The sequence below is a fragment of the Haliotis asinina genome, chromosome 8 (genome assembly GCF_037392515.1).
Source record: "Haliotis asinina isolate JCU_RB_2024 chromosome 8, JCU_Hal_asi_v2, whole genome shotgun sequence".
Classification (NCBI taxonomy): Eukaryota; Metazoa; Mollusca; class Gastropoda; order Lepetellida; family Haliotidae; genus Haliotis; species Haliotis asinina.
The window spans coordinates 47,033,792-47,046,207 of NC_090287.1; the positions used below are offsets into that span (position 1 = coordinate 47,033,792).

Here is a 12,416-nt window from a genome sequence, read left to right on the forward strand (position 1 = left end):
ACTAGGGTCATTAATTCTTTTAACACTAGGGGTCACTAATTGCACTGACACTAGGGGTCACTAATTGCACTGACACTAGGGGTCACTAATTGCTCTGACACTTGGGGTCACTAATTCTTCTGACACTAGGGGTCACTAATTCTTCTGACACTAGGGGTCACTAATTGCACTGACACTAGGGGTCACTAATTCCTCTGACACTAGGGGTCACTAATTCTTCTGACACTAGGGTCACTAATTCTTCTGACACTAGGGGTCACTAATTCCTCTGACACTAAGGGTCACTAATTCTTCTGACACTAGGGATCACTAATTCCTCTGACACTAGGGGTCATTAATTCTTTTAACAATAGGGGTCACTAATTGCACTGACACTAGGGGTCACTAATTGCACTGACACTAGGGGTCACTAATTCCTCTGACACTAGGGGTCACTAATTCTTCTGACATTAGGGGTCACTAATTCTTCTGACACTAGGGGTCATTAATTCTTTTAACACTAGGGGTCACTAATTGCTCTGACACTAGGGGTCACTAATTCTTCTGACACTAGGGGTCATTAATTCCTCTCACACTAGGGGTCACTAATTCCTCTGACACTTGGGGTCACTAATTCTTCTGACACTAGGGGTCATTAATTCTTCTGACACTAGGGTCACTAATTGCACTGACGCTAGGGTCACTAATTTTTCTGACACTAGGGGTCACTAATTCTTCTGACACTAGGGGTCATTAATTCTTTTAACACTAGGGGTCACTAATTGCTCTGACACTAGGGGTCACTAATTCTTCTGACACTAGGGGTCACTAATTCCTCTCACACTAGGGGTCACTAATTCCTCTGACACTTGGGGTCACTAATTGCACTGACACTAGGGGTCACTAATTGCTCTGACACTAGGGGTCACTAATTCTTCTGACACTAGGGGTCACTAATTGCACTGACACTAGGGTCACTAATTCTTCTGACACTAGGGTCACTAATTCTTCTGACACTAGGGTCACTAATTCTTCTGACACTAGGGGTCACTAATTCCTCTGACACTAGGGGTCACTAATTCTTCTGACACTAGGGGTCACTAATTCCTCTGACACTAGGGGTCATTAATTCTTTTAACAATAGGGGTCACTTATTGCACTGACACTAGGGGTCACTAATTGCACTGACACTAGGGGTCACTAATTCCTCTGACACTAGGGTCACTAATTGCACTGACACTAGGGTCACTAATTCTTCTGACACTAGGGGTCATTTATTCTTTTAACACTAGGGGTCACTAATTGCTCTGACACTAGGGATCACTAATTCTTCTGACACTAGGGGTCATTAATTCCTCTCACACTAGGGGCCACTAATTCCTCTGACACTTGGGGTCACTAATTCTTCTGACACTAGGGGTCATTAATTCTTCTGACACTAGGGGTCACTAATTGCACTGACACTAGGGTCACTAATTCTTCTGACACTAGGGGTCACTAATTCTTCTGACACTAGGGGTCACTAATTCTTCTGACACTAGGGGTCACTAATTCCTCTGACACTAGGGTCACAAATTCCTCTGACACTAGGGGTCACTAATTGCACTGACACTAGGGGTCACTAATTCCTCTGACACTAGGGGTCACTAATTCTTCTGACACTAGGGGCCACTAATTCGTCTGACACTAGGGTCACTAATTGCACTGACACTAGGGGTCACTAATTCCTCTGACACTAGGGGTCACTAATTCTTCTGACACTAGGGTCCCCAATTCTTCTGACACTAGGGTCACTAATTCTTCTGACACTAGGGGTCATTAATTCTTTTGACACTAGGGTCACTAATTGCACTGACACTAGGGATCACTAATTCCTCTGACACTAGGGGTCACTAATTCTTCTGACACTAGGGTCACTAATTCTTCTGACACTAGGGTCACTAATTCTTCTGACACTAGGGGTCATTAATTCTTTTGACACTAGGGTCACTAATTGCACTGACACTAGGGGTCACAAATTGCACTGACACTAGGGGTCACTAATTCCTCTGACACTAGGGGTCACTAATTGCTCTGACACTAGGGGTCACTAATTCTTCTGACACTAGGGGTCACTATTTCCACTCACACTAGGGGTCACTAATTCTTCTGACACTAGGGGTCACTAATTTCTCTGACACAAAAGACATCACTATCCGTGGACACAACGGAACACTAATTCGTCGAAGACAATGGGTCACAAATGCTGCTGACAAAAGGAAAGAAAAGGACACAACAATTTCCAACAGTTTGGAAAATACGCATAAAACTTGCAGTGCATATTAGGTGGATGACTTTAATATATGATTTCATTTCCTGCAAATAGAAAGTCCACGTAAATGTCTACCGTATGATTTGTCATTTAACACGGTCCAGTTTATCATATAGTAATTGTGTAGCCACGCCCACACATGGTCAAAACTAATGACAGTGTGGTAAGCAGTGCGTTACTGCAGCACAAATACAGGTGTCGCACGAGAACATCCATATTATATATGTATTATACTCGATGTGCTTTGTGGAAAAATGAAGAATCGTTAATTGACTTCAATAATCCACACTGTATACTGATTCACGACAATAAAACCTGCCTGCTGAGCACTGACAAATAATGCCTTCTAAATGACAATAGCCAATGCAAATGAGACACGTGTTTATGACAATAATTTGTTTTATTGCCAGCAGTGAATTTATAGTAGCAAATTAACAAGCATTTGAGTGAGATCTATTATGTTGCTTCCAGTCCGCTTGGCGGCCGCGATGAGGGTCGGGGGTGGAGATTGGTAATAAGGACTGCCCGTTGTCTCAATATGGCCCTGCAGGTGCGGGCTGTCTCTCCTTCACACACATTCAGTGTACAACCACACAGATTATTATAATCAACTATAATTTACCAACAACTCATATCAAATTGCTATCACACGTATATAAATACTTTGATAGAGAGCTCCAAACTGTACCGGTAATTTTGCTATTATTTTCAAAGGTTAAATTGATTATATTCCACACGGGGCCACGAGAAGTGAAACTGATCATATAATCGATAGATGCGGAGACAGATCTACACTTACTGTCGTATAGACGGACACAAACACCATTTGTATATCTGTGTATTGTTCTGTGAGTCAGTCTGAATGTTCTGCATTGCTCTGTTCTCTGTGCCAGCCTGAAAGTTCCGTATTGCTCTGTTCTCTGTGTCAGTCTGAATGTTCTGTAGTCCTCTGTCCTCTCTGTGTCTTTGTAGTCCCCGCTTATTTACGGACCACTACAATGAACTGGGACAGTGACGAACAGACGTATGGTGTAATACTGTGTGCCTGTCTATATATCGGCTCCTGTGTATTTATGTATATGTGTCTATTCCTCAATCCTTTTATGTTCCTATATATCTGTCTATTCACCTCACCTATCTGTTTATTTCTCGTCACGTAACCCGCGTATTGGTCTTCAGTAGCTCATGCGTGTCGTAAGAGGCGACTAACGAGATCGAGTGGTCGGGCTCGTTGGCTTGGTTGAAAAGTGTCATCGGTTCCCAATTGCGTTAGTGAATGCCCATGCTGTTGATCACTGGGTTGTCTGGTCCAGACTCGGTTATTTACAGATTGCGGCCATATACCTGGAATATTGTTGAGTTCGGCGTAAACTTAACTCATTCACTCGTTCGCTCCTTTTCTCTTTTCTTGTTTGTTCAGTGTCTCTGCTCCAATGTCTTACTGTGTCTGCCTATTCCTCTGCTCTTATATAACTGTGTCGATTCCACTGCTCGTATATACCTGTCTGCATGTATGTCTGTCTACATATATACTGTATATATACTGTTGCTCTGTCTTCTTGTATATACATGTGGGTATTCCCTGTTTGTCTCCCCGTAAATGTGTGTATTTCTCTGTTCCTCTGTCCCCCGTATATGTGTGTATTTCCCTGTTCCTCTGCCCCCCCCCCCCCCCTGTATATGTGTGTATTTCCTTGTTCCTCTGTCCCCCTGTATATGTGTGTATTTCCCTGTTCCTCTGTCCCCCTGTATATGTGTGTATTTCCCTGTCCCTCTGCCCCCCTGTATATGTGTGTATTTCCTTGTTCCTCTGTCTCTCTGTATATGTGTGTATTTCCCTGTTCCTCTGTCCCCCTGTATATGTGTGTATTTCCTTGTTTCTCTGTCTTTCTGTGTATGTATTTCCTTGTTTCTCTGACTCTCTGTATATGTGTGTATTTCCTTGTTTCTCTGTCTCTCTGTGTATGTATTTCCTTGTTTCTCTGACTCTCTGTATATGTGTGTATTTCCTTGTTTCTCTAACTCTCTGTATATGTGTGTATTTCCTTGTTTCTCTGTCTTCCTGCATGTGTGTTTCCCTGCTTTTCTCTCTGACACGCGAACAGGTGAATACAAAGGAATACAGACTGACATACGAACACATGTATATAAAGGCATATACAGACTGACACACGAAGACATGAATATATGGACATATGGACTGATACACGAACTGAAGAATAGAAAGACATGCAGACTGTTACACGCATTAATGAATACAAAGCTATTCAGACACAAGGATTGGTGAATACATAGACGGTACAGTATGACACGTGAACCTAAGAATAGAAAGACATAGAGACTAATACACGAAATGATGAATACAAAGACATACAGACTGACACACGAACACGTGAATGCAGACATGCAGACTGACACACGAACACATGAATACAAAGACATACAGACTGACACACGAACACATGAATACAAAGACATACACACCAATACACAAACGATGAATACAAAGACATACATACTGACACACAAACACATGAATACAAAGATATATAGACTGACACACGAAACGATGAATACAAAGACATACAGACTGACACACGAACACATGAATACAAAGACATACAGACTGACACACGAACACATGAATACAAACACATACAGACTGACACACGAACACATGAATACAAAGACATACAGACTGACACACACACACATGAATACAAAGACATACAGACTGACACACGAACACATGAATACAAACACATACAGACTGACACACGAACACATGAATACAAAGACATACAGACTGACACACGAACACATGAATACAAAGTCATACAGACTGACACACAAACACATGAATACAAAGACATGCAGACACACAAACACATGAATACAAAGACATACAGACTGACACACGAACATATGAATACAAACACATACAGGCTGACACACGAACACATGAATACAAAGACAAACATACTGACACACGAACACATGAATACAAAGACATACAGACTGACACACAAACACATGAATACAAAGACATGCAGACACACAAACACATGAATACAAACACATACAGACTGACACATGAACACATGAATACAAAGACATACAGACTGACACACGAACACATGAATACAAAGACATACAGACTGACACACAAACACATGAATACAAACACATACAGACTGACACACAAACACATGAATACAAAGACATACAAACGCAGCGTTACTTTTTAATTACATTTTGTGAAAATGCCTCTGGTATTTCTGAGTTCCTGTTACTTGTAAGGGATTTGGTTCGTGGGGGAAAAGGAGAGAATGGATGTATATTTTCATTCATTTTCGTTGGTTTGATCCAGATGTCGTCGAACGTCCCAACAATGATGACACAAGTAAGCAGGAAGGTAATTCCTGTTATGGCAGTCCGTTACGGTGAATGAAATAAGCATCGGGTGGGCATGGCGTACTTTTTAAAGTTCATTGAGACTGCAACAACACGTTGGCATGTCTGCTTATCAGAATAAAGGCATTACAATCAATACAACATACATTAAATTATGTACTATTAAAAAGTAGAAGCTATTCAACATAAACATGTCACAGCTATTGATATTTTACATCTTTAATGAGGAGAATATTTCAAGAGTTTAACGGGGTCATCTGACCGGTAACGGGTTGCATCTTGCAAAAGCACATGTGATTCCATTTTTGTATAATTTAACGAGGTCAGTTAAGTAGTTTGACATACAGTAGGCCCAAACACAGAAGAAATATTCCTTCATTTTTGTTCAAAATGCAGAAGTTTGAAGGCAAGAATTCACTACTCGAGAGATAAGCAGAAAAAAACTCTATTGGAAACTCCGTAAAATTTTTAACTCGATCACTTGATTGATGTTTTGTTGAAAATACAGTTCTTATATTCAGTTGGGCCGGCTATCCCAGACATGTTCAGTGGAAGACTAGTCTGGTGCGGATAATGGAAAGGTCTTGGAGTTACTCTGTTTCCATACGAACTTTGTATGCTCTTGTGCTGTCATCCCGAAACAAGAAACGACTTGTCCGGTAAGTTTTGGATAATGAGTTTATTTGTTTTATTTTCATACATCCGTAGCAGCTGTCAGTTTTTGGTACCACTAAGTACAGTTTGTTCCACTCACTGCCACTTACTTCGACATATCGATGTCGTTGTCATTGTCAGGCGTATCCTCGACTTTCGGCGCTGCTGCAGGTTGCTGCCAAATGTATGTTGTGTTTTTGGACAAGCAAAGCATGGTCATGCGCCTGCTTCATGAGTAACTTGACCTGTTACAACTGGAAATGTATTTAGCACTCAAAGGATGACAGGGAGTGAGTAACAACACTAAAGCTCGATGAACTGACAATTTGTTTATTTCAATTGTTGTCTCTGCTACAGTTGAGTTGTAACTCTTAAATGTTTCAGCGACATTATACTTTCCGTTGCACACGTGTTGGCATCAGTAGACGAAAGTGCGTTCAAGCTGATTTGCCACATTGTCACTATTTCTATATGTGCCACAGTTACCATACGACCAAAGCCTAACCCAAAGAGTAAGATTCGAACATCAAAGATAAAAAAATGAATTCCTTCATCCCAATCTCTCTCAGTTTAACAGCTCTACGCCCAGTGCATATTTGTACAGTTTTATAACTTATAGTATTCATCAATGCAAAGCACCCTTGCCCAGTTGCCCCCACCGTCAGTATTGTGATTTGGAAATCATGTAATGATCTACATCTGTGTCTTGAAAGAGTATTACTCCACAGTACCTACTGTCATAAGTTTAAAATGTATAACTGTGTGATTTGTGTGGTTGTGTCATACAATATCTGCATGAGCTATAAGCAGCATAATTTTCACTTTAATAAACGGGAGAGATGTGACCATGAAAACCATAACTTTTCACATGTGGAAGCCTGCAAACAGTATTCGGACACTGAATTCGGACACTTAATGTTATTTCCGTGCGGCATAAATAATTTTCATGAAATGAGTTTACAATGGATCTTTGTAAAATTTGAGCGGCATATTTGAAATCATTTCTTCTCTGAGCACATAAATTAAGTTCAATTTTCCGACCAGTATTTAACTAATAACATCACATTTATCAACTTGTATTTTCTTCTCACTCTTTATTGACACACACATAAGACCACGACTGGTACATATCGACCTACATATACCACGTGATCAGGGCGTCGTGGTCGTGTACAGACCTAGCTTCGTCCAACATACATTAAATACAAGCTTTTTCACTGAAACATACAGTCAGAACTGGTTAACGTTATCACTGTATATTTCTAAGAACTACGATTTATTACGTAGTTTGATAAATTCCCTATTAAAAGCTTTGGGTGTTGGAATAGTATTTGACACACTGCACTTGTAAACATAAAATGTTGTTACTGTGGAGACATAATTAAGACTGATAATGTTATCTGTTCCCTGACATCCAAGCAATGCATTCTCTCTGTAACTTTGTGGTTTGAAATGTCTACATAAATTATGGTGTTGCCAGTCGATTAACTTCAACCAAAAAGGCAAGACTGATGAACAACAAAGCATATAATGATAAACAGTACGTATCAGTTAAATCACACTTCTCGCAGTATTCTTAACGTTAAGTTCCTGTAAGTAAACATAAAATGGTACAATAGAGTGTAAAATTTTGAAGTAGAGTTATTTAAATTTATTTTCGAGGGGTAAACTCATAATAGGTCTCATTTGTCTTTTGCAACATCAGGAGATGTCTTAAGTGATTTCTGATGCAATAAACTGTACCAAAATTTAGATTTTATTGGTGACTCATTTACTGGAATGCTGTCATTTAAGGGGTTCTCTGGTAGCCTGGGTTGTAGCAAACATTCGTTTTTCCCTACAAATCTCTTAATAGCATTTAAGGTGTTTTTTGTTTTTTGCTGGGTTTTTTGTTTGTTTGTTTGGTTGGTTGGTTGGTTGGGTTTTTTTAAGGGGGTGGTGGTGTTTTTTGGTGTTAGAAGTCAAAATGTTAAACTTGAAGTTTAAGTTAGATTGGGATAAAAGGACGCCGTGTTCATCATCAAGATAATTCTTGCATTTTTCCATTCAATATTCTTGAGACTTTTTTAGTACATAAAATGTTTCTGTTATTCCATAAAACAGTATTATATACCTCCTCCTCTTCTATGGAAAACACTTCTTGTCAATACTGTAAAACCTTCTCATAACATTTGGACAATCTGAACTTCAGTTTTTTTACATTAAAATCGCATTGTAGTAAAAATTGCAAAACCCCAATTTATTTAATATGGTTTCAATAATACATTTCTTAAAATATCATTTATCAACTTACGTTGATACACAGCACAATCCAATAAGCTGCCGTGTGGATGAACTCGCGGCTCTGTACATGTGTCGATAAATTTCTTGCCATTCTACGAAAAAAAGCAACGGAACCTCGAACAGAACAGTAATTTAATAAGTAAGATGATTCATCACACATGTACGCAATTTCACTTTGGTCGTTCGAAAATCAAATTCATAAAAATTATTTATACTACACAAAATTAACATGTGGTCAATGGAAATTACGTCAAGTGTCCGAATACTTTTTGCACTACTCTGTGTAACTGGCGACACGTGGATGAATTAGTTGGTTTACCGAATCCGATAAGTGCTGCTTTAGTCTGACACCGAGTTTCAGGCACGTGCAATCTGGAGACGGAGATGGTCAAAGGGAGGTAATCACTCTTGCCCGAATGTGCTTGAGAAGACTGAGAAACATCTAAATATGGATGAACAGGGTTGTCCAAGATGTAAAACAACAAAATATCGGAACCCTTCACTAAAATTACTCGTCAACGTGTGTGGACACTCATTGTGCGTTAATGTTTCATGTGTATACAAATAATATTTATTTGTAAATTTCGAATGACCAGCAACTATATTTCATCGTCCTTTTTTCGATCACGATAAATCGATCCTTGTTTGGGGGAATGATTTTTATTTTATCATGAGTTACGGGAAAATGTTATGGTGGCAAGAGTTCAACCCGTTCCCCTATCCTAAGTAATATCTATAAATTGATATATACTAACTAGAAACATCAACGCAGCCTAACACAATTACTGGAGGACTCACAAAAATAACTAAAAAATTCACAATATATAGGTTTGAACCACGTAGTGTTACCTCTGGTAATCTGCGGTAGGGGGAATGGAAAGAATTCTTTCACACATTTGTTTAATTTTCAGAAGGAGAACATACCTTTAGTTGAAAGGTATTCACAAGTAATAGTGACAGTTTTATGACTTAAAAATTGTTAGAGTGTAATTGAGGTGTGTGAAAAATATGACATTTCGCCATTGAAATGCTATACGCCGTTGTTTTAGTATTCCTAGTTACTTCCTCAAAAACATCTTTCACATACACCTTTAATTCATATGAGGGGAATATACTATCAGGTGAAATGTGTTTGCAAGTAATAGTGATAGTTCCATAATCTTAAACAAAATGTTAGAGTGTATTTGAGGTGTTTGAAAAATATGACATATTGCCGATCTGATCTGATTCGCCATTGATGCTTGAGGGTTATAGTTCCATAATTTCTTTCTTTCTTGTTGACCTTATTATTTGACAAAACTGGAAAGGTGTTTTAGAATGCTTTGGGAGAGTTTTACACTTTATTTTTGAGGGCAGTGGGACAGTGTCAGTTAACATTTTGTTATTGTCCATTCTATTCCCCACATGCAATAAGATATCTGAATTAATTATTAATGTAAACAAAAATGTTTCTAAGTAGATTTTTTAAAGGGACAGCTGATGTTAACACGTGTTGTCACGATACTTTTGCGTTCTTTATCATGTTTTCGGAGGGAAGGCCGCGGTGTATCATTTATTCTTTCATTCATTCACATATGTACTTCTTTCTTTTATTCTTTTTCGTTATTTCGTTCATTCATTCACATAATTCTTGCTCTTAATTCTTACTATAATTCATTCATTCATTGTAAAATTCTGACTGATACAATAAACTGGCTGAAGTTCTGTTAAACCAGGGATAATCTACAAAGTATATACTCTATATAGTCTCCCTGGTTAAACACAACTGAAGTTGCACTGGGAACGAGCCAAGTCACTCTGTGTGTTGGAGCATGACGAGGCACACATTGATTAGTACAAATGGTAAAGAAAGCAACTGAGTGACCTATCCCTGTTGTAGAGTATCCCTGCTTTGTGGTACATCATAGTGTCTGGTCTTATAGGTGCAATAAGCCCTACAAAAACAGTAACACTGAAATGTTTCAAGGAGAGCCAAAAGTATTTGGAAGGAATGTTACGGTGAAGGATCAAATATATACGTGATAAAGACAGAACAACAACATAAAAACACCAGTGGGAAAGATTTCTGCCTGTATCCTCCCTTAAGTTTCATTCTAGTCAAATGATATCACCAGAATATGTATTCCTGATCTGACAAGAATGAGTCTAACACAACCCAGCATGATGCCCTGTTTATGATCCCTACAATGTTACCTCAAAGGAGGCATACATAAGTTTCTTTTGTACTTTTAACCTCCACAATCCACTCCTAGAACATTTTTTGCTTTTACACATAACATTACAGCATACAAATTGCTGAACTTGGGATATTTAATCTTCCTGACTTCCAGTGGGCACTTTTTATTATTTTTGTTATGTCTAGTGCAGTGTGGGGTATTACCAAACAAGCTGTGTCGCTTATTTGTTGATACTGAAAAAACAGTTTTTAATTACTCCATCTTCTTTATAAAGTTTCAAGACAAACAGAAAACAAGTTAATTATACATGTCTCCATTTTCTAGCCATAGGTGTTAGAATTGAACTTGTTCTTTGGACATAAATAATACTTAACTTTGGAAACATGCCCTGCTAACCAAAAACATGACGATCGTTCATAAAGGAATCGATTTTACTGTACAAGCTATTGCGTTCTACCAATCCAAATAACTCAGACAATAACTCCAAACATTAGGTTGGGGAACAACATACTTTTCCATCAGGAACATGTTTGTTGAAGCAAAACGTTTGATAAACATTTGGGATATTTGACCGTGACTTTATAGGAATATGAAGGGCAGTTAATTTCACGACTTTGTTGAGAGTGGTTTCCCTGAGACTGTGCGCTATCACTAACTGGTGGGCATCTTGCACGTCATTTAATTATTTTCACCTTTGTCCCTGTTGAAATACATAATTCCATTACTTTCCATGGCCAGTGAATTTTGTCTCACATATGGTATGTCCACATATCATAAAATACATACACGTTAACCATGCATTTAAAAGTGCAGCTTCGAGTAAATAATTTTTTCCTGCATTCTCATATTCCGTATGCCTCATGTTTTTCTAAATGCCACATGAAATAATAGAAAGTGTCATTGACGTTGTGTGCAGTAATGCCCATATGTGATCAAGTCGCTTTGCATTCAAAACAGTTCAGTTTTCTCCATACATTTACTGAAATAATGTTTAAATAAGAAAGCGACCAGACAGATATCAACTCAATAAAAATAAAGATCTTTAAATGAAGATAGCATAAGTGATCTACGTTTGAAATACCTGAGAAATAGATACATACTGGAACAAATTTGTACTGAGACACTGTTCAGGAATACCTGTTTGATACCTGGCAGTTTTATGATTTACGACTGAATATAAGAACTGTATTTTGAACAAAACATCAATTAAGTGATCAAGTTAAAAAGTGCAGGGAGTTTCCTATAGAGTTTTTTCTGCTTATCTCTCAAGTAGTGAATTCTTGCCTTCAAACTGCTGCATTTTGAACAAAAATGAAGGAATATTTCTTCTGTGTTTGGGCCTACTGTATGTCAAATTACTTATCTGACCTCCTTAAATTATACAAAAATGGAATCACATGTGCTTTTGCAAGATGCAACCTATTACCTTAACTGACTATTTCTTTAAGCACTGGTTATGGTCCAATTTATAGTTTGTAGTTCTTCCATATTGCTCTTTCACATACTAGTATGTTTCACGTTTCGGTAGACTATATTGATCAATGCCAATCAAGAAATTTTCAGTCAGGTTTTTAAGATCAGTACTGAAAGGATTTTTG

The 12,416-nt window shown here is 38.3% G+C and overlaps 1 protein-coding gene across 1 annotated transcript in view; it reads left to right on the top strand.

The window, feature by feature from the left end:
* Nucleotides 1-9,034: 9,034 nt before the first annotated feature.
* LOC137294743 (CDK-activating kinase assembly factor MAT1-like) overlaps nt 9,035-12,416 on the top strand; it is a 46,437-nt gene continuing 43,055 nt past the window's right edge. Inside the window, exon 1 of the mRNA XM_067825836.1 lies at nt 9,035-9,178. Coding sequence (XP_067681937.1) covers nt 9,090-9,178 — 89 coding nt within the window. The 5' untranslated portion in view covers nt 9,035-9,089. The remainder of the gene's footprint in view (nt 9,179-12,416) is intronic.